Source organism: Natator depressus, chromosome 6 (assembly GCF_965152275.1).
Source record: "Natator depressus isolate rNatDep1 chromosome 6, rNatDep2.hap1, whole genome shotgun sequence".
NCBI lineage: Eukaryota > Metazoa > Chordata > Testudines > Cheloniidae > Natator > Natator depressus.
Window position 1 is genome coordinate 36,349,833 of NC_134239.1, and position 21,285 is coordinate 36,371,117.

Genomic DNA, 21,285 nt, shown 5'->3' on the forward strand with positions numbered 1-21,285 from the left:
TACAATAAAAATCCAGGCCAAATTCCTACACTGTCCTTATGCAGTCATCATAATTGCTTTAATCTACAGTACTACTTGTTCTCGGATAGGAAAAGTCTAAAGTGCTGTACAAGAAATAGCCCACGTCATAACTTTGTGATTTTTCCCCCTATAATTTTTACTCTAAAATTGCAGCTGCCTCCTGATGTGACAAGGATGAGAAATCAGCTGCTGCTTTTTTCCCAAGTGCTTTTTCCCCCATTTTTAGTGTCACTTGCACATTTACAATACTCTGTAGATCTTCCATATTTGTCAATTCTCAAAGAGGAAAATACCAAACTTTACTGCTGTGTCTTGGTCAGTCATACCCCCAGCAGTGAACAACACAAGTGTGATATAGTGTAAGTGCAATCGCAGATAACAGCTGCTTTCTTAATGAAATGTCAGGAGACTGGCGTGTCTTATACTTTTACCTTTTTGCTTACGAAGAGTTTTCTATATACTGTATATAAAGGGTATGTACAGTTGAGTATTCAGATGTCACATTTGTCACTCATCCATTCATTTTACAACTAAGAGTGAGCCTGTGGCTTTCCTCACGTAGATTAATCTCAACACCAAACAGTTGTTCGGGAATGTTAAGGAATTAGAGCATGACCTTGCAAGTCACTCAGCCAGGGGCTCCCGATTTTTTTAAATCCAGGATCAGCTGTTAACTTGCTGAGTGGTTTGAACTAGTCACTTAACTTCTGTGGGTCTCATTTTACCCATCTGTAAGATGGAAATAAAGTAGTTACTTGCCTGCTTCTCTGGAGTATTGTAAGGGTTAATAAATTATTTGTGCAGCACTTTGAAGCACTATATGGAGAAAGTGCTACTCATTATTGGCAGAGATAGTGAAAGGCACAAATAGCAGCTTGGTGCCTAGCACTGCTATGAGTTTGAACATCTTCCCCGTGGTTATTATGGACTCTGCCACTGAGGGTGGGATCCACAAAGGTACTCAGGTGGCTAAACTCCAGACCAAGGGCAGGCCTACACTGAAAGCATAGGGTGATCCAGCTACATCGTTCAGCAGTGTGAAAAACCCACACACTCTGAGAAGAGTAGTTAAACCGACCTAACCCCTAGTGTAGACAGCTCTGGGTTGATGAATCCTTCCATGGACCTAGCTACCTCTTCTCGGGGAGGTAGATTACCTACACCAAAAGGCGAACCCCTCCCACATAGGTAGTGTCTACATTGAAGCGCAATAGCAGCACCATTGTAGTGTTTCAAGTGTAGACAAGCCCTTAGGTGCATAGGTCTCAGATTTTGTGTGGAGCAAGACGGAAGCCTAACTCATTCCCAAAAGAAATGGCTTAGGCACCTAAGCCGCCTGACACCAGGTGGCAGGTTCCCATTTATGGATCGCTAAGCAGAGCTAGGCACCTCCCTGTGATCAGACTTAGGTGCCTATCTCCATGCGAGGCGTTGAGCTTAAGACACATCTGTCTCACTGGCATCTCCTATTGGTTAGCTTAGGCAGCTCCCTTCCTAGCATGTTGGATTCTGTGGATCGCCTTCTTAGGCCTCTATCTTTCTCCATTCACTGTTTAGGGACCCTAGGTCCCTAACTCAGTTTGGCGGATGAAGTGTATTTCTGTGATCTTTCTAGGTGCCAAACAGGTGCCATGAGGTGTTGCAATGCTGTGCATAAGTCCCTTCATGGATCCCACCCTGACTCACTATTACATGGAGACCTAGGGAAAATCACTTAACTTTTCTCTGCTTCAGTCTGTCTATCTGCCAAATGGGTATAGTAAGATTATATAGCTCAAAAGAGGTTTAATTAATCTGTGAGAACCTTGGGCTACATAAATACAACATACTGTTTTGAGTCAATGGAGAATTCTCGACAATGTTTCACTGTACTCTCTCAGCAACATAGGTGCAGTACAGATGCCCTCTATGCCATAAATCTATTTGTTATTCATTTAATGGCATGTCCCAGGATGTGCTCTGACATGGTTTTACCAAAGCTCAGTGGTATCATGGAAGATCTGAGCTAGACATGCCAGTCTTAGATAGACTGTTGATGATTTGTTGTTCATCACAGTCTCTCTTATGTGATGTATAGGAAGGAAGTGATGAGGTAAAGCATTCTGCTATTGATGTGCTAGGAATCCTGGAAGGTGAAATCTTGATGGAGATGATGTAATGACTTAATAATCTAGAGTCATTTGTTCATTATCTGTACATCCAAAGATAGACATCCAAAATGTTGACTATGCTCATGAAAATGACAATAGCCAATCATTTTGTTTGACAAAAATTTGGAATTTTCACAAAACTGGTAAATATTTTATGAAATTGAAAGCCGTTCTTCAAAAGCGGAGAAAAATTCATTAAAATGCTCAGAAGTCCCATAAAGGTATCACAGAGATCAGAATTTGGCCAAATATTTCTCCTGGGCCAAAATTATATTTTGTGAAAGGAAAATATGAGAACTTGACACAATTCTAGTACAGTACTCCATCTGCTGGCTCAATAGTAGCATTTAATTAGCAACATTATTCACAGAATAGCAATAGTGTTGATGAATGGATGTTTTGATGTGATAACAGTGATGTGCTGCAAATATTCCAAAAAGTAGCTCTTATGAAATACTCTCCCCGTAGCCTTGTGATAAAACTCTGTACCTGAGACGTGTGGGCTTGCAGAGAGCTTTTCAGAAGTTCCCAGAAGCCTAACTCCCATTGATTTCAATGGGTATTAGGCACCTAGGTGCTTATGAAAATCTCACTAGGCACTGATCTTCATCTTTAGGCCCTAAAATAGCCCTAAAAATCTGGCCTAAAATCCTAATTTAGCTTGCATAATCTTATTATTTTGGGTGCACGAGAACCCCATCTTAGCCAGCGAAACCACCTACAAGCTTCTTCCAGTTTGGTGGTAGCATTTTAACAAGTGGCTCCAGGGAGCCTGAGAAAGCCCACCCAGCACATCGGTGAATAAAACTATAGTCTTCTTGATCCTGCATTACTTGCTCTGGACAAACTCCAACTGAGGTAAACGATTGCTTGAACAGGGTAAGGAGTGCAGACTCACGCCCCATATAAGTTGAGGTTGTCAATGAATTAAACAAAAACCCTTTAGGGTGCAGCTTCATTTAAAACACAGAAAGAACAACATTAGTTCCCAAACAGAAAATGCCCAATTTAGTTGCTATCCTGCATATTTAATCTTCATCTAAGAAGAGTGATGATCGAGCTAGTCAGGAAATTTCTTGTTTTTGTCAAAATGTCTCACGAGAACAAAAATTTTCATCAATAAGTTTCTTCAGAAGTTTCCAGGTTTCCCTCAAAAGTCTGAAAACTTTAAGCCCAAACCTGACATTTTTAATTACCAAAAACTGAAAAAAAAGTTGGTATTCAGTTTTCAATGAGAACCTGAAAAATGGAGTTGAAAATGGACACTTACTGTTGACATTGACATTTTGATGGGAAAAGGCATTTTAATTGCAAAAAAATGTTTCAAACAATAGCATTTCAACCAGCTTTATATGACAAGCCCTGAAGACACAATCAAAACACTGGCTTTAAAACAGATTCTGTCTGAAACTTAAACTAGGAGGTCTGCTTAGACAAACTCTTCCAAAGGTCTTCAGAAAACCATATATGATACTTGCTCTATATCAGCTGAGGCTCAACTTTGGCACTTTTTTTCTTCTCGCTAATTACTTCCATAAAATCATTTCACCCGCAGGTAGAAATCCATTGCTGTGTGGCCTCTTCTTTATTCTGCGGTGAATGTAAACCCTTCAATAAAATGCCATCAAAATTACATTCACCATTTCTCTGGAATTTACTACTTTATCAAAACTAATAGGCAATTAAAAGACATCAGTGATGAGAGAGAATTTATTGTGAATAGCTATAGCACTCAGTTAAAGACCTTTAGCATGATGTACCTGTATTAGGGACCAAATCCTCAAGTCCAGTGGACTATCATGTGTGTATAAGGCAAGCAGAGTTTAGCCTTTTTTCGGTTAATACATTGCTCTAATTCAACAATGAATGAAATGTGTTCACATTGGTTGAATTGATCCTAATGCTTCACTTCAGATAAATAGTTGAAAGCAAATAATGTTAAATATTTTGTAATCACAGCTGACAGGAAAGCGTCTGTAAAGTGCACTTGATTCAGAGAGTTTTGGTATAATTAATCTAGCAACTCACTGGGAGTTTTGCCTGAGTAAGGACTGAGTATAAACAGAGTAAGGAATTCATTATCAGGCCACTAGTGCCCAATACTTAGGCTGCTGGTGGAAAGGAAGGGTCTGTTGAGTCATATAATGTGTACACATTGGATTAATTATATTAATCATTCATTGCATCAAGTGCACTTTACAAATGCTGAACTGTGATTACTAACAGCATTAGATATATCTCTCTTCAGACGGCTCTCTGGAGTAATTCATTAGGGTCATTTCCACCAGTGAACGTCTCATTTCATTCTCTAGGCATCCGATGCTGAATTGGAGCATCATGTTTGCCAAAGATGCTATAAAGGAAAATAAGAAATGAATCCGGCTGCCTTCTCGTCACAAGGAGTCACAATGCAGTCAGTGACACTGCCCGTGTGCAAAAGGAGCTCAAGGTTGGCCCTAAATGAATAAACTGTCAGAATGGTTTTCTGTGTTGTGTATGGTGCTACTCATTATTAGTAACAGATGTGAAAGTCAGAGCCATGCTGTGTGTAACTAGTGGCTAGGGTCCATCTAATAGATAAGCGGGAAAATGTTAAAGCCCTTCTGAGTGGGGTGTGAGAAAGCAGAACAGACAGAAGCAGCAGACTGGACAAGCAGCATTTTCTAATCTATTAGAGCTAACGTACTTCCTGCCAAGTGGGTAGCCTTAGGAGCACAATTCCTAAATCCTTGCATTTGGGACCCTGCAAGGATTAATAATATCCAGCCAGGCATGTGCTAGCCAGTATTCCCAGAGACTAGCTTTGGGCAAACATGTTATGTTTCTACAACACTTTGCAGAATCACCTCTGCTGAACATAAGCCAGCTCCAAACACAGCACTGTAAAGAGCATTTTGTAGATGTCTCAAAGCAGATATTTATAGCCACTGCCTGCGTGTAATGCCAGTCACCGCAACACCGCAGCTGGTTGAAATTTTACAACCTTAGTTATTCTAGAGGTCAGACTGGATGGTCTAATGGCCTGTTCTGGCTTTAAAAATCTATGAAACCCAATGTGCACCAAGCGGCCATTCCATGTCCCCATTGCAGGGGGTTCCACTTCAGGGGGCAGAGTCTCTACTCCATTCAGTTCCCTTTGCATCACTCAGGCATAAAAGGAGTGTGGGCTGGCCACAAATCATTTGCTGGGGGTTCCTTGTTGAGTCACCAATAGGCACAAAGTAGCATAGCTTGCTCCTTCTCAAACTTTCTGGCATGGGAGGTTGTCAGATGGCGAAGATGTGTGACCAGAGCACAATATACTCTGACTACCCTTAGCTGGTGGATAGCCTCTCATGGACTATTGCCAACTGGAGCACAACAGCAGCCCTTAAGTTACTGTAACCTATGCCTGGGGGGCAGGTGACCAGCTTCTTACAATCTGCAGTGCCTAGAATCTGACATGAGGATCCATATAGCCACCTATTTCTACTTTGAACTTTGCCACGAGCAGTTACAATTGACTCGGTTCTGAGCTTGGATCATGTTGCGCGAACGTATTCAGCCTTTTTAGCTGTATGATCGAGGGTATATCACCTCCCAGGGCCACATCACTGCAGCCTGAGATTGAAACATGCCATTGTCAGGACAGAAGTGTAACGACTGTTTCAAACCAAATCAGCTGCTGTAGAAACAGAGGCGGTTAGAAAACAAAAATGAATTGCAAACAACGACCCTTGAAATGAAAATACCTAAATCATCTGTTTGTTCGGATCTTGTGGGCTGGGAGACAGGGAAATATTTCTGAGCTCAACGATAGACCATTGAAACTATGTGTGAGAAGAACAGACTCAAGGTACCTATTACATGGAAGGGGGGGAGGTTGTTTTTTATTTTGATTGGGGGGAGGTTGCTTTGGTTGGTTGATTTTTGCTATCAAGTTGACCTCTATTATTTTTATCTTGGTAGCTTTTGAATTCCATGCTTTGAACAGTTCCTCTGTGTTTCTCGGTGTGTGGGAGACGAGGAACCATAGCATCCAAGCTTAAGTACTAATTAGGACTGTTAGTGTTCTGAACTGAGACAGGCATCTGCCTTAACCTTTTTGTATAGATTTAAAATATATGGTCAGGAGTCACAGTTGAAGAACGTTGCACTTTTATGAAGCAAACCTTTACTTAGCCAAACATAAAAGAAGACATTAGTACTCTGTGGACAAGACAGACTTGTGTATCATAACAAAAATACTTACAAGCTGTTGTTAGGGCAACTATTGCAGTCTCTTTATGTGCATCTCTGCTGTGCTTTTATTGTCAAATAAATAAATAAAATAGATTTTTGCTAGGCCTTATGGAAATATGCTTATGAATGTATATATATGACATAACCGGAAAATGTTCTATGTTACATACGCCATGTAACATATCTCTGTAGAGGTTATGATCTACTGAATCTATTAATCCTATTTGTATGCATGTATCATTTTTGTATTCGAAGTCATGAATATTGGCTGTATACTTGTCTGATTTTAAATAACCTGAGTAAGGCATTTGGTCAGCTTCTTTAGAAAGGAATTTGCAAAGTTAAGTGCCCAGTCAAGAAGCATATAATGAACAATGGATGTTGGAAGGCTCCAATCCACATAAGAAGTCTTCCTGGAGACATTCAAGATACCATGTGGGCAATGGCTGCTGCCTGTAAAAACCTGAGTCATGCATGGACATGTGACTTGCCCAGGTGACTTCAAAACTCCATCAGGGAGCTGGACTTTGCATAGGAAAGAGGAGGGGGTCTCCACCCACAAGGAAGTCTATTTAAACCCCTTGGAGACCCCATCCATTTTTTCTTCAGCTGGCTAAAGAGAGAGCCTCTCCACCCCCAAGGATACCTGGAAGAAAGTGGAACAAAGGACAGTAACTACAGGGGGGGTGAGTGATTGCTGGACCCAGACTAGAAGAAGACTAGTCTGTAAAAGGAAGTTTACTGGGTGAGGATTTTATTTGTATTCAGTTTTATTACTGTACTAGACTTAGACTTGAGTGTTTTATTTTATTTTGCTTGGTAATTCACTTTGTGCTGTCTGTCACTACTTGGAACCACTTAAATCCTACTTTCTGTATTTAATAAAATCACTTTTTACTTATTAATTAACCCAGAGTATGTATTGATACCTGGTGGGAGGGAGGCAAACAGCTGTGCATCTCTCTCTGTCAGTGATATAGAAGGTGAACAATTTATGAGTTTACCATATATAAGCTTTATACAGGATAAAACGGATTGATTTGGGGTTTGGACCCCATTGGGAGTTGGGCATGTGAGTGTTAAAGACAGGAAAACTTTTGTAAGCTGCTCTCAGTTAAGCTTGCAGTTTGTGGGACGTGGTTCAGACCTGGGTCTGGGTTTGTGGCCGGCAAGCATGTCTGGCACAGCCGGGTAGGGTTCTGGAGTCCCAAGCTAGCAAGGAGGGCAGGGGCAGAAGTAGTCTTGGCACATCAGTTGGCAACCCTCAGGGGGTTTCTGTGATTCAACCCATCTCAGAGGTTTAGTTCTTGTAACGAAGAACCAGAGGTGTAATCCCATGCCCACTGAAGGAAGTGGGAGCCATTCAGGCACTGGGTTAGGCTCTGGATGCCAAAATTAGAAACCATGGTCTGTTCTATCTGTGGAGATAGAAACTAAGACTTTAAATCTGGTACGTTCCTCACAGCTAATTAACAGTCTTTGTTCTTGTTACAGATTCATGTAGGTAGATTAAACAAGTATCATAATCTCAATCCAAAGAGATGGTAATGGAGATGAAGCTGCACTGCAGTTAAAGTATCTGTGAAATAAAGCATTAAATGAAACATCAACATGCCTAATTAATAAGAACAAAATGTATTTGAACCTACTTATGTGTTTTTGGATCACGTGCTGTAACTATTGTTGGTGTCACTGGTAGAGTAGCTGTTAATGTACAACTAAAATGTTTGTTCATTTAAAAACCTTGGTCTTCATCTGAGCCCCTCTGTTGATCTCTTTAAACAAATCTCCCATAGTGAGAGCATTTTATAGTACAGTACAGAGGGAAGCAATGAAGGCTACCCACACAAAATTGAAAGCCATTCTTAAGAAACCTCCTACTTGGTTAAAGAAACCACTTCTTCTGGTTCAGTACATCCTTCTGATCCAGCTCAGTTTGCCTCTAATGAGAATTGCAGCTTCACACCTGTGGCAGGAAATCAGAACGAGAACAAAAACAAAAACAAAAAAATTAAGCTGCCAATGATGTATAAGGGGCAGTGAAGATTGCATGTGTGTTCCGTGTAATCACATACAGGTATGCATGCAGGATCAGGGCACTATTTTCCAAACCCTCAGTGCCCACCAAGTCAAACTGAAAGTGAATGTATACCTAGTCATGTATGAACTGAGTTATATACCGGCCCCAATAGCCAGGAGTGCAGCAGAAAGGATATTTGCACAAGGATAGACATGTAGCAAACAGCTTGGTTCTCACCCCAAGAGTAGCAACAATTTAAGACACATGAACACCAGCACTGGATTAATTAGCTAATGACAACAATGAGGCATGAAGGCATCTTAAGAAGTGGCTGACTGGCTGATTCCAGAGTGTCTCCAGTTATTGTCTTGAAGGTGTTTGTGGCTAGAAATCTCAGGCAATAATGAGCTTGTGCACTGCTGGAATTGCATGACTCTGCTTTGTTGGACACTCCAAGTCAGTCAGTCAATCCAATTTATTTATACTGTGTTCATCATTACAATATCTGTCCCTCAGAGGTTCACTTTCCAAACCTATCTCTTTGAATCACTTTCTCTCCTATCCGCTATAGGCACCTGATTCATATCTAGCAAACTTGTGGTGTCTGTCCAGGCTTCTCTTCTGTTTCACTTCTCTCATTGCTCATTTGCCTTTGTGCAAATAAGTTGGCCATTTCTCTCTGCAGGTTGGGATACTAGCCTCCTGTTTCCTAAATGCATATGATGCCTCTCAGGGTAGCTCCTAACAGTCTTTTGAAGTGGGACTGCACACAATTGGCATCAGACCTCATTGCTATTTGCCCATAAATGTCACAGCTAGGAAATGGCGTGTAAGCTGGTCACTAGGCATGAGTGCTGCTCTGAAGCTCCATGGAACATGCCAAATGAAGGCTCTGTTTGCATGACATACAGTTGGTTTTTGTGTACACATCCTTATGGAGATCTGGCACTAAATGGATGAGTCGGATTAGAGAGAGGACAACACTGGGGACATTGCAGAGCCACGCTGCATAAGGAGGAACTTTGAGAATCACTATAAGTCAGGTGGACATAGCACCTCCTGGAGGTCCCACACACAAAGGCATGGCATGTCCTCAATATCACCATCCTTTATAGAGTGCAGCGTGCTCTTCCCTCATGTTCAGTGAGCACGACGGTCAATTTATATGGGGGAGGAGCAGGTGCATAGCTCTGCCTTCTTCATGTCCCCCTTTGTGGTGGCTAGTACCACAGGGATCTCGACAGGGAATAGTTTGCTCTCAGAAGAACACTAGGGCTTCTGTTGTGGTCCTTGTATCCTCTCAATACCCTTGCACAGCTGCAATGTGGCCATACATCTTTTATTTAAAGTTATGGTTAATTCTACAGTTGATTGAAAGACCAGGAGGAGGGGGCTGTGCGTAAACAAGGACATTCTCTCTCTCTCTCTCTCTCTCTCTCATATTAGGTCTTTGTTTTTTGTCTTCTACACTATGGGAATGGTGCTGAGTGCTGCTGAGAAAAAATTTAGTCCACCCCAGTCAATCATTTTCATGCAGTTTCTTTGATTTCCCAACATCCAACTCAAAACTTTAAAAAGGTCTGGGCAGGTGTTTGGTGCCCAAGGAGTTGCATAAAAGTGAACCTTGGACATGGAAAAAAACATTATTTCTTAAGCCCCTAAGCTCCCATAGTGGGAAAAAATAGTAAAGGGAAGTGATGAGGAGAAGAAATATAGCACAGCCAGCTTAACTATCTGTCGACCGTCTAAGGACTGTGCCTGTGGGTATTTACCTGTGAGGGGCAACTGCAGGGACCTAAGTCGGTCAGATATGAATGGTCAATGAGATTAAAAAGAATTAAGACCCTGGTGATGAGGCTCTGCAAACTGTTTGTTTGTGATGGTATTGCTGTATGGGGAAAAAGGAGATTCCCAGGTCATGCTTTATAGGAAAGATACATTTACATAACGTTTCTGAAATGTTAATACATTATTTATAGATGTTACAAGCATGTTAGAGACATGGGTAGTGCATGTCATAGATGGTTATAAGAATGTCACTAAAAGGTGTTATCAGGGTTATAAGCAACCTATTGAATTCTGTAAAAATTGACAAACCATTTATTAAAGCTTCTATTAACCTTTATATATGTATTAACCCTTTATAAACTACTTATAAATGTATCCTTTATATAAAAGTGTGACTCCATTGGGATTTAGCAGATAAGTGAAGGGAGGAGTATGAAAGTGGAGATGTAGAATTAATGTTGTAATATATGAGACACGTATTTTGCATTCAAATGGAAATATATTGGAACTGTAGATCTACCAAAAGCTCTTAAGATCTACCTAAGGTCTACTTCTGGGTCTGCCGAAGAGCTTATACCACATTAAACATGGTTTATTTCAAATATATTTCTTTATATTACACAAACCTTTGCAATTGGCTCTTAAGTAATTTGGGATCCAAACACCCTTTCGTTTCTCCCACCAGATCCACTTTAAATATCCATCATTTTCTGTGGCTCTTCTCATCCAAAATTTGAAAACCTGCAGTGTGGGTTTCTGTGAAGGGCCCTGATGTTAATGTTGGTTGACGTAGCCAAAACTCTGTGGCTTTTTATTTGCAAAAGAATATAGCATTTATCCTTTATTGAGAGACTAGATTTGTGAAGCTTCAAGACAGACATCCAGGAATAATCACACTAGTGCTTGTTTATAACTAAGATAGGCATTCTCAGAAGCTATGCTGATATTCACTCTGTGTATACTTTCTTGAAGGATGTGTGTTACACCTACTCTTTGTGAAATTAGGTTTGTGTGTTTATGCCTGCTTCTAATTTATACACCGTTTCATAACTGTGGTACGTAACCTATCATTTAAATCAGCTTCTGTACCAGATGACTGGATGATAGATAATGTGACACCAATTTTTTTTAAAAAGCTCCGGAGGCGATCCTGGCAATTACAGGCCAGTAAACCTAACTTCAGTACCTGGCAAACTGGTTGAAACTATAGTAAAGAACAGAATTATCTGACACAGAGATGAACACAATTTGTTGGGGGAAAGTCAACACAGCTTTTGTAAAGGGAATTCGTGCCTCACCAATCTATTAGAATTCTTTGTGGGAGCAAGAAATGTGGACAAGTTTGATCCAGCGGGTATAATGTACTTGGACTTACAGAAAACCTTTGACAAGGTCCCTCACCGAAGGCTTATTAGCACAGTAGGTAGTCATGGGCAGGGCCGGCTCTAGGCACCAGCAAACCAAGCATGTGCTTTAGGCAGCCCTTTTCAAGGCGCAGCAATCCAGCCCTTTTTTTTTTTCTTTTTTTTTTTGCTTCGGTGGCACTCCGGCCCTTTTTTTTTGTTCTTGCTTCAGCGGCATTCTGCTTGGCGCGGCAAAAAAACCTAGAGCCGGCCCTGGTCATGGGTAAGAGGGAAGGTCCTCTCATGGATCAGTAAAAGACAAGAAATGAAGGGTAGAAATAAAAGGTCAGTTTTCAGAATGGAGAGAGGTAAATAGTCATGTCCTCCAGGGATCTATACTGGGACAAGTGCTGTTCAACATATTTGTACATGATCTGGAAAAAGGGGTAAACAGTGAGGTGGCAAAATTTGCAGATGATACAAAATTACTCAGGATCGTTAAGTCCAAAGCAGACTGTGAAGGGTTACAAAAGAGATCTCACAGAAGTGGGTGACTGGGCAGCAAATTGGCAGATGAAATTCAAGGTTGATAGGTGTAAAGTAGAGCACATTGAAAATGTAATACCAATTCTACATACAAAATGATGGGATCTAAATTAGCTGTTATCACTCAAGAAAGAGAACTGGGAGTCATTGTGGATAGTTCTCTCAAAACATCCACTCAATATGCTGTAGCGGTTTTAAAAAAAAGAAAAGAAAAAAAAAAGCTAACCGAATGTTAGGGACCATTAGGAAAGGGATAGATAATAAGACAGAAAATATCATAATGCCTCTATATAAATCCATGGTTTGTCTACACCTTGAATACGGCATGTAGTTCTGGTCACCCCATCTCAAAAAGATATATTAGAATTGGAAAAGGTACAGAGAAAGGCAACAAAAATGATTAAGGGTAAGGAACAGCTTCTGTATGAGGAGAAGTTAAAAAGACTGGGCATTTTCAGTTTGGAAAGGAGACTAAGAGGGGATATGATAAGAGGGCTATAAAATTGTGAATGCTGTGAAGAAAGTGAACAAGAAAGAGTTATTTACTCCTTTACATAACACAAAATCAGGGGTCACCCAATGAAATTAATAGGCAGCAAGTTTAAAACAAACAAAAGGAAATACTTCCTCACACAATGCACAGTCAGCCTGTGGAACTCATTGCCAGGGGATGTTGTGAAGGCCAACAAGGGGTTCAAAAAAGAGTTAGATCAGTTCTTGGAGGACAGGTCTGGTTGTCCCTAGCCCCTGACTGCCGGAAGCTGGGTCTGGATGATGGGGAATGGGTCACTTTATGATTGCCTGTTCTATTGGTATGGAAACGCCTGGCATTGGCCACTGTCGGGAGACAGGATACAGAGCGAGATGGACCATTGGTCTGACCCGGTATGGCCATTCTTATGTTGCTTGTTTGGCTTCAAGTTTGAGCCAAACCATTCCCTTCCTGCAGTTATTTTTAGTTTTACTTGATTGTTTTTATGGTTGTCTTTTGGTCTATATTATTTTTGTAGTATGTGGTCAGCACATTGATAGGTGGGAAAGGAGCTCTATAAATCAATAAAGAATACTATTGCTGTGTCACACGGGACTGCGAGCACACACAGTGCCTGAGGGATTTCTACTCAGGTTTAAAAGCCAGCATAACACAAACACTGTTTCTGAGTTAAACACTTGACAGTTGTAAGATTAAATATGTTGGGGCAGCCCATGAGAACATCCACATTGCAACAAATTCCTAGTTCCATTGTCAGGTGTTCATAGTTGGGTGACTGGAAGGCAGAAAGTCAAATTATCTGATTATGAATATTGAACAGGTGTATGAATATATTGCATGTGAATTTGTGCTGCCATTAAGTCAGACAATAGCCCAGCTTTAGAGAAGTGGAGGTTGACTGGCTCCTTTTCCTCTTGCTGGCTTAATGCTTCTTCTCTGTCCTCTTCGCAGTCTTATGTCTAACCTTCTGATCAGGTTTTCTCTCTCTATTTAGTACTGGTCCCCCTGAACAGATGGTAGGGCAAATCCTGAGACATCCAAGCTTACACCTTGCCTCTTCCTCTTCATCTGTGGTCTCTCAAGGACCAGAAATTGTGTCAACAGAAGAACGTATTTCTTTGCCTGCTATCACTCTGAAGACTTGTCTCTGCATAGCTATAAAAGTGGTGGACACCTATTCAGAGATGCATCCAGAGGTGTGTTATCACTCCTCATAAAGATGGTAGAAATAATGACTATTGCGGTTTATTTTCTCTCTTTCCACATCCCACAAGCCAGCTAATCTTTTCTGTCTTTTTGATCAGGCAAGTAGCTCTTCTGTATAATGTCTACATTTATAAGATCCAGGGGTTTTGAGAGTTTAAGGATCAGTTTCTGCTGTCTGTATCTTATGCAATCCAACTAAAGCCAAGGGGGTTACCTGGATGTAATGGAGGGGAACAAATTGGCTCTGTATATTTGATCGTAATCTGTGACCACAATTTCCTTTTCCCTTCGTAGTGTATTACTATTTCCTTTCTTTGCTTTTTAGGCCCAGCCATGGCTAAATAAGTAGAACACTCAGATAACATCAAGGAAACCAGAGATGTCCTAATACTGATCATATGTTGAAGATGTGTATATTCACTTCTCTGGCATAGTGAAAAAGTGGGACAGTGTGTAGAACAGTTGTCACTGTTGTGAAAGAAAATGGAGGCATAGGTCAGCTTCCATTGTAGAAGGTGGGGCTCTGGACTGCAGGGGACTGATCAAGCAGTGGCAGGCTGTAATTTCAAACAGGCTGTGATCTGTGTTGTGTAATGCGTGAATAAAAATAATATAATTGTTAAATACAAGCTGGTGTTGCTCTGATGGAAGGAACACCACAGACAGTGTGAGACAGACATTTGACTGATGCCAGTATGACAGCTGCGTAAATTCTCTGGAAAGGATAACAGGGTAAGGGAATTGGAAAACAGAGAATTCAGTGGCACTTGATGTTGTGTGATCCAAATGGGGATCCAAACAGCAGCTTTAGTTGCATCTGGGATTCTGTAAGAATCCCTCCAGTGAAGGCTGCCTGAGGAATGATCTGAATTAGTAACACGTCCCAGGGCCCCTATTGTGGCTCTATTGCCACCTTAGCCAGTGCCACCCACTTCTGGAGCACCAGTACCTGGCTTCAGGCCCACAGGCGCAAGGGAAGGTTGCAGGCAGCTTTCCCTGCTGCAGCCCCATCCATGAGAGACCCAGCAGCCAACACAATCCAAAGGGTGAATCAGGACTGGATATCTGATAGAGTTAGTGTAAGTGGGAGGAGAGACTTATCAAAGAATCAGTTACTTTTGACGGGCCACACAGTAATAATACAAATTAGCAGTTGTTTTTACATTGTTCATAGCTATGCCAGGCTCTTTTTACAGAGCAAATAGAAAGGCATGGCCCCATCCCAAGATTATATGATTGGATTAATTATTAAGGGCCCGATTTTGATGTCCTTGCTTTGCTTGTGTAGCACCTTACTCTGCAATTAATCCTATTGAAATCAACATGCATTACTCAATCTGGACCTAGTTAATTAATGAATTAATACCTACCTAGTGTGTTTCATAGAAGGGTGTTTAAAAAGGGTGTTAAAAGTGTCTTTCCAAACAGCGACTAAGAGCTTCTGCACCCCCATCCAAAGCCTGAATGAATAAATCAGACAGACTCTGAAACCAGATCTGCAAACCTTCTTGACTTCCATGAGTTTATATGCAGCCAGAAGGCCACAGATCTTTTTGGATGAATAAAGCTCTGTGATTTAATATCACCCAGGAAACTTCAGTCAAGGGTTTAATACCTAAAAGCATCACTCTTAAGAACCTGAGTCATTTAAATCTGCCATGCTAGATGATATTTACTGATTGTGAGACCATGTAGCCGGAGTCATACCGAAGAGCAGTACAGGGTTTAAATATAAACTAATTAAATCCGGAGGCATCATCTGGAGTGTCCCTATCAAAAACTGCTGTATATTTATGCTCATGAAGAAATGACTAGGGACCTGATAATGTTTCATTTTCCTTCCCCACAGTTTTTGACTTTTTAACATACATAGAAATCAAAATAGCACATATGATCACTTCTGCATGAAGTGTACAAATATCCTTATCCAGGAAGAATCAAAGAAGAGAATACATTGCATCAAGCTGCACAAAAGACATGTTGGATAGTTCAAAATAGGATTAAGATCAAAATAGGATTAATTTGAGACTTGTGTCTTTTTGGAGCTGGAGAGTGAGAGAGCAATAGTAACATCAAATTTAAAATCATTACTGATTTTCTGATGTGTAGCCACATGAGAAGTGAGAAGATACAAATATAGATACCACACTGAAGAGGGACAGCAACTAGCAGGGGGATTGGCCATGGTTATGTTGGATAGGGAAGACCTTCTGCATCTCCCTAGTCAAACTAGATGTCTTGAAATGGCTGTCAGATCTGTTTAGGTACAGTTAGTGAAAGATCTGCTTTGGAAGGTTGTTGTCCCCATGAGAATAATAATCTCATGAACATGTTGTCTTGAGGTTCCATTTCAGTAGGATACATTCTTTCACTGCCAGTTTAGCTAATAGGATCATTTTTTTGCTTAGGTTAACAGTGCATATGTGGGAGCTCAATGTTACTCCGACTCATATACAGGTGTTCATGGAATTCAGGAAAAGCATGCACGTTTGGGGGTGGGCTTTGTTTCATTGATTGGGTTTTTGTTGTTGTTGTTTTTTTAAGGGGCTTAGGCCAGTTCCTCAGCTGCTATAAATTGACATAGCACTGCTGAAGTCAATAGAGCTATGCCAACATGAATTAGCCTAGGATGTGTCCCCTTGCAACTGGTAGCATCTGCTCAGAATATTGAATAGTTTCACAATTCTGTTGCAAATATTTCCAGCCATCTTACAATATGAGTTCACCATAATATATTTGGCTCTGAGTCCGGGAATTCTTAAGCAGTGTTTAGGCTTTGTGGAAAGCTACCTGCAAAGAGTCTGCCATTTGAGCAGCTGGCATTGACTATTCAGGGTACCCCACAGAAGCATACTGGTCTTTTTTGATATTGCCATATTATCTCTTTTAAATTAGAAGCATTTCCAGAGCAGGCAGCAAGTTGTTGAAAGAGAATTGCTTCTTACTATGTGTCCGAATGGTGTATATACACATATATTTAACAATAACAGGTTTCTGGCTTTTCCACAGGCTTCTGGTGTGATTTGGCCAAATTAATATCTTCATGCCTAAAAACGTGACTAATGATACTTACCCATCCATCCCAAAGGTGTTGTGAGGTTAATGTTTCTTCATATTATGTAAGCAGCTTTGAGATCCTTGGATTTTATTATTGTCTATTATTTGTGGATGGAATTTTCAAATCTGTCTAAGGGAGTCAAGTGCCCGAATGCCAGTGACATCTGATGGGATTTGGGTACTTGACTCCTTTAAGTACTTTTGAAAATCCCATCTTGTTTTGGAGTAGCGCCCAAGGACTCCAATAAGGAGCAATAGAAACAAAAGAAAATATTAACATTGCTCCTGAGAGAAGCTTACTGTCTTTTTTAAAAGGGCTATAAGTGCAACATACAAGCAAACTGATCAGAGTGATGTGATATGAATGCCAGCTATCTACATATTTGTTTATACATTTATATTACAGACAATGTTTTGGGGAAGCACTTGGGGATGAAGTTGGGGAGAAGAAGGGAGTGAGCCAAGAGAGTGGCTGAGGAGGTGGGAGGTAGCAGGAGAAAAGAGAGAAGAGTAACAGGCTAGGAAAGTGTGGAGAACATTATGGTATATGTTGTATTGATATTATTTTAGGTATGATGTGGGTGGAAGTAAGATAATGGTTGAAACCCAAGGACTCTGTGAGGGCCCCCTGGGGTGCTAGGTGCCACCCTGGAATGTTATTTCAAAAGTCAGCAGTGGGAGGATCATTGGCGAAGGGAGTGTGGAGACTTGCCACCTGGAGGTGGTTTGGTTCGGTTCATGGCTACTGAAGAAAGGTCTCTCCAGACTCCAGAGACTGGTCCATCAGGTCTGGGCTGCCAAGGGGGTGCCAGGCAGATCAGATTGGGAGAACAATGGACTCTGCGGCTTACGGAAAGGAAACACACACATTACATTCTCAACCCATCTAATACATTTCTATAAACCCAATGTGTCAACTACCTAGAGAGGAGAGGTTACCACTCTCAAGTGAGTCTTTACCGATCACCTTCCTCAAATACCCCTTCTCCAGGCAGGTTAGCAATTCTCTATGAATCTTTCAGGATGTTTAATCTCCTACTTTGATCTTCTCAGTATCAGCTTTTCATTAACATCTGAGTTGTTCTCTCGTTCCTTGACAGTTCCTCCTCTGTGTGTTGATAAAGGATCAGTCCGATGGGAAATGCTGGAGTTCACATCGACTGTCAATGTGTTGGGACTTTATGGGATTACTCATAAATCCCTTTGATTACATTGAAATGTGTTCCCCTGCTCTGTCTGGATTACATAAGACCATGGATGCAGCTGTTCTTTAATGGTACCTCTCTGACCCCAAGTATTAGAATGTGCCTGGAATCACACCTCTATCACCTGGGTTAACAGATGGGAGATCAGGGGCCCTTTTGTCAAAATAATATTTCTGCTCCCACTTCTGATTTTCTTTCATCTTCCCTATGGTTTCATTGTTAGGAGCTTTCAGCACGTTATCCGTAATTGGCAAATTAGATCTGGTCTTTCTTCCCATTAACAGCTACGCTGGAGAAAAGCCGTTCTCCAGGGGTGTACTTTGGTAAACTAATAAAGCTTTATACAAATCACCCCCACTGTCAAAAGTCTTTTTCAGAAGAGTCTTTACTGACTGTATAGACCTTTCCACATTTGATTGCTGGGGGGAGGGTAATTTGGACTTGATGTTTTGTGATGAAAATCCCAGTCGAGGGCAAATTGCCTAAAATCTACACTGAACAATTGTGGCCCATTATTGCCAAAGACTTCATCTGGAATCCCATGTCTGGAGAAGATTCCCTTCCTGCTGGCTATCACTGACTTACTCTTACTATTGTGCAGTGTGCACATTTCTGGATACAGAGAATAATATTCTGTGACTATTAAATAGTGCTTTGGCAGGTAAATAAGTCACTGCTGTCCTTTTCATAAGGCTTTTGTGGAACTGGATGAGGTCTCAGTGGCTCTGCTTGTTGGAATGGCTTGTATTTCAAGCAGGAAAAGCAGTCTCCTACCACATTAGCAATGTCGTGATTGATCCACGGCCAATACAGCACCGCTCATGCTCTTTGTTAGCACTTCTCAATTCCTAAATGACCCTCATGGATCTTCTGTGGCATTTCTTTTCAGAGGCTCATTGAAATTACAACCTTTCCACCCTTGAAAATCACTCCATCTATCACAGTAAGTTCATTTCTGTAGCTCCAATAGGCTCTTATACTTGGACAGGCCACCCTTTCATTATCACTTCTTTAAGGATTCCCAATGATTCCTCTGTCTCCATTTTCTCTCTCATTTGTTGCAGTTTCCTGTTAACTATGGGAATTATCTTTGGAATCAAATCTACCTAGGCTTGCATCTCTCTCTCTAAAGTTTTCCCTAGTTTCATGGAAGCCACTATTCTGGAAAGTGCATCTGCAGTTAACATGAGTTTACCGGGCATGTAGGTCACAACCAAATCATACTTTTGCAGCTTTATTATCGTTCTTTGAATCCTTAAGGTACAGTCATTTACTACATAACACCATCAGTAGCTTGTGGTCCATTTCAGCTTCCACTGTCTGTCCATAAATATGTTGATTGAATCTGTCACAGGCAAACAATATTCCTAAAAGCTCCTTTTTGGTCTGTGCATATCTGGTTTCTGCCTTAGTCGGTGATTTGCATACATATGCCACTGGTTGCCAACAATCCTCATGCTTCTGTAAAATCATTGCGCCTACCCCAAACTGTGAAGCATCTGCTGAGATTTTAATAAACTTTCTTGGTGCGCAAAACTTCAATACTGGTGATTTTATCAGTTGTTGTTTTAAACCTTCCCATGATTCCTTCTGTTCTGCACCCCAATGCCATTCATTTTTATTCCCTATAAGTTTTCTCAAAGCTGCTGCTTTTGTAGATAGATTAGATATGACTTTTCCGAGATAATTAACCATTCCTAGGAACCATTGGACATCTTTCTTTGACTGGGGACGTGAAATCATTTCAACGACTGAAATCTTGCTCTTATCAGGTTTTACACCTTTGTTGGAAATAATGTCCCCAACAAAAGTCATTTCTGTAACTCCTAAAACAAATTTCTCCCTATTTAGTTTGAGGTTTGCAGCTCTAGTTGCATCCAGGTCTTCCCAAAGTCTATGCTCATGCTCCTCTTTCATTGAGCCCCAGATGATCGTGTTGTTCATTGAAGTGTCAACACAATTATATGTTCATAAACCATATGTATGGATTTGTGGTACAGTTCAGGTGCTGAAGCTATGCTGAAGGGTAAGCGTAAGAATCTATTTCTGCTCAATGGGATATTAAATGCGCATAGCTTTGAGCTTTCTTCAGTTAATTTTAGTTGAAACCTGAGGATACATCCAATTTACTGAAATATTGAGCATTTGCAAATTGAGCCATAAATTTCTTCTCTGGTTGGTACTTTGAAATGTTCTCTTTTTATAGCCTTGTTGAGGTCTCTGGGATCTAAACATATGCATAGGTAGCCATTACTTTTCTCCATGATGACTAGGGAGCTCACCCATTCTGTTGGCTCCTCAATTTTTTATATTACTTGTATTGCTGCCATCCTTGCAAGCTCAGCCTTGAGTTTATCAGAGTACAAATGGCACTTTTCTACATGGATGGATAACTGGAGAGAACCGCTTGTTTATCCGCATTGTATGGTCACCCTGCAAGCAACCCAACCCTTGAAATATTCCCAAAAGAGTGCCTCATAGCCAGGTTCAATATGATCTTGTGGTGAGAGCACCTGCTTTACCAGATTGAGTTTCTCACATGCGGTCAGGCCTAAAATTGGTGTCACCGCCTTTGGCACTACAATGAAAGGGAGCATGTACATGGTATTTTTATGGTTGATGCTAGCAATGCACCTCCCTTCACTAGTATATTTGTTCCAGAACAACCAGTTACTTTTGTTTTTGTTGATCCCAGTTTTGGTCTTTTCAGTCTCTCATAATCTTGTTCAGACAGAATATTAACCTGAGCTCCTGTGTCCAGTTTCAGTGGAATAACTGTTTCATTCACTGTCATAGGCAGTATCCAGTCCCTCTCATCAGGCTTGCTAGATCCCAGTACGTCTATGAAAAACTCCTCAACTTGATTGTTTTTATCTGAATACACTTGACTTTTCTGCATTTGAGATCTGCAGCATTTTCCAAAATGATTATTTTCCCACCTCTATGACAGAGTTTCCCAAAGGCAACACACTGTTTGGAGCCAGGCTGTGATCAACACTCTCGATGTGACCGTCTGTACCCAGTCTTCCCCCTAGCAGTGGTGTTCTTTTATGGCTTATTCTGTCTTGATTTGACCTCTCTTTGATTTGACCTATTCTGGCTATGTTCTTTTGTACTTAGTTCATGGATAACACCTCCTGGTGGATCAGCACTTTGGCTTGTGCTTTCACAGTTTCTGCTGCCCTGCATATTTGGAGAGCTTTTTCTAAAGTTAAGTCTCCCTCACAGAGCAGTC

At 40.9% G+C, this 21,285-nt stretch overlaps 1 protein-coding gene across 1 annotated transcript in view; it reads right to left on the bottom strand.

Annotated features, from left to right (window-relative positions):
- Positions 1-8,337: 8,337 nt before the first annotated feature.
- GALNT18 (polypeptide N-acetylgalactosaminyltransferase 18) overlaps positions 8,338-21,285 on the bottom strand; it is a 386,803-nt gene continuing 373,855 nt past the window's right edge. Inside the window, exon 11 of the mRNA XM_074955061.1 lies at positions 8,338-8,358. Coding sequence (XP_074811162.1) covers positions 8,353-8,358 — 6 coding nt within the window. The 3' untranslated portion in view covers positions 8,338-8,352. The remainder of the gene's footprint in view (positions 8,359-21,285) is intronic.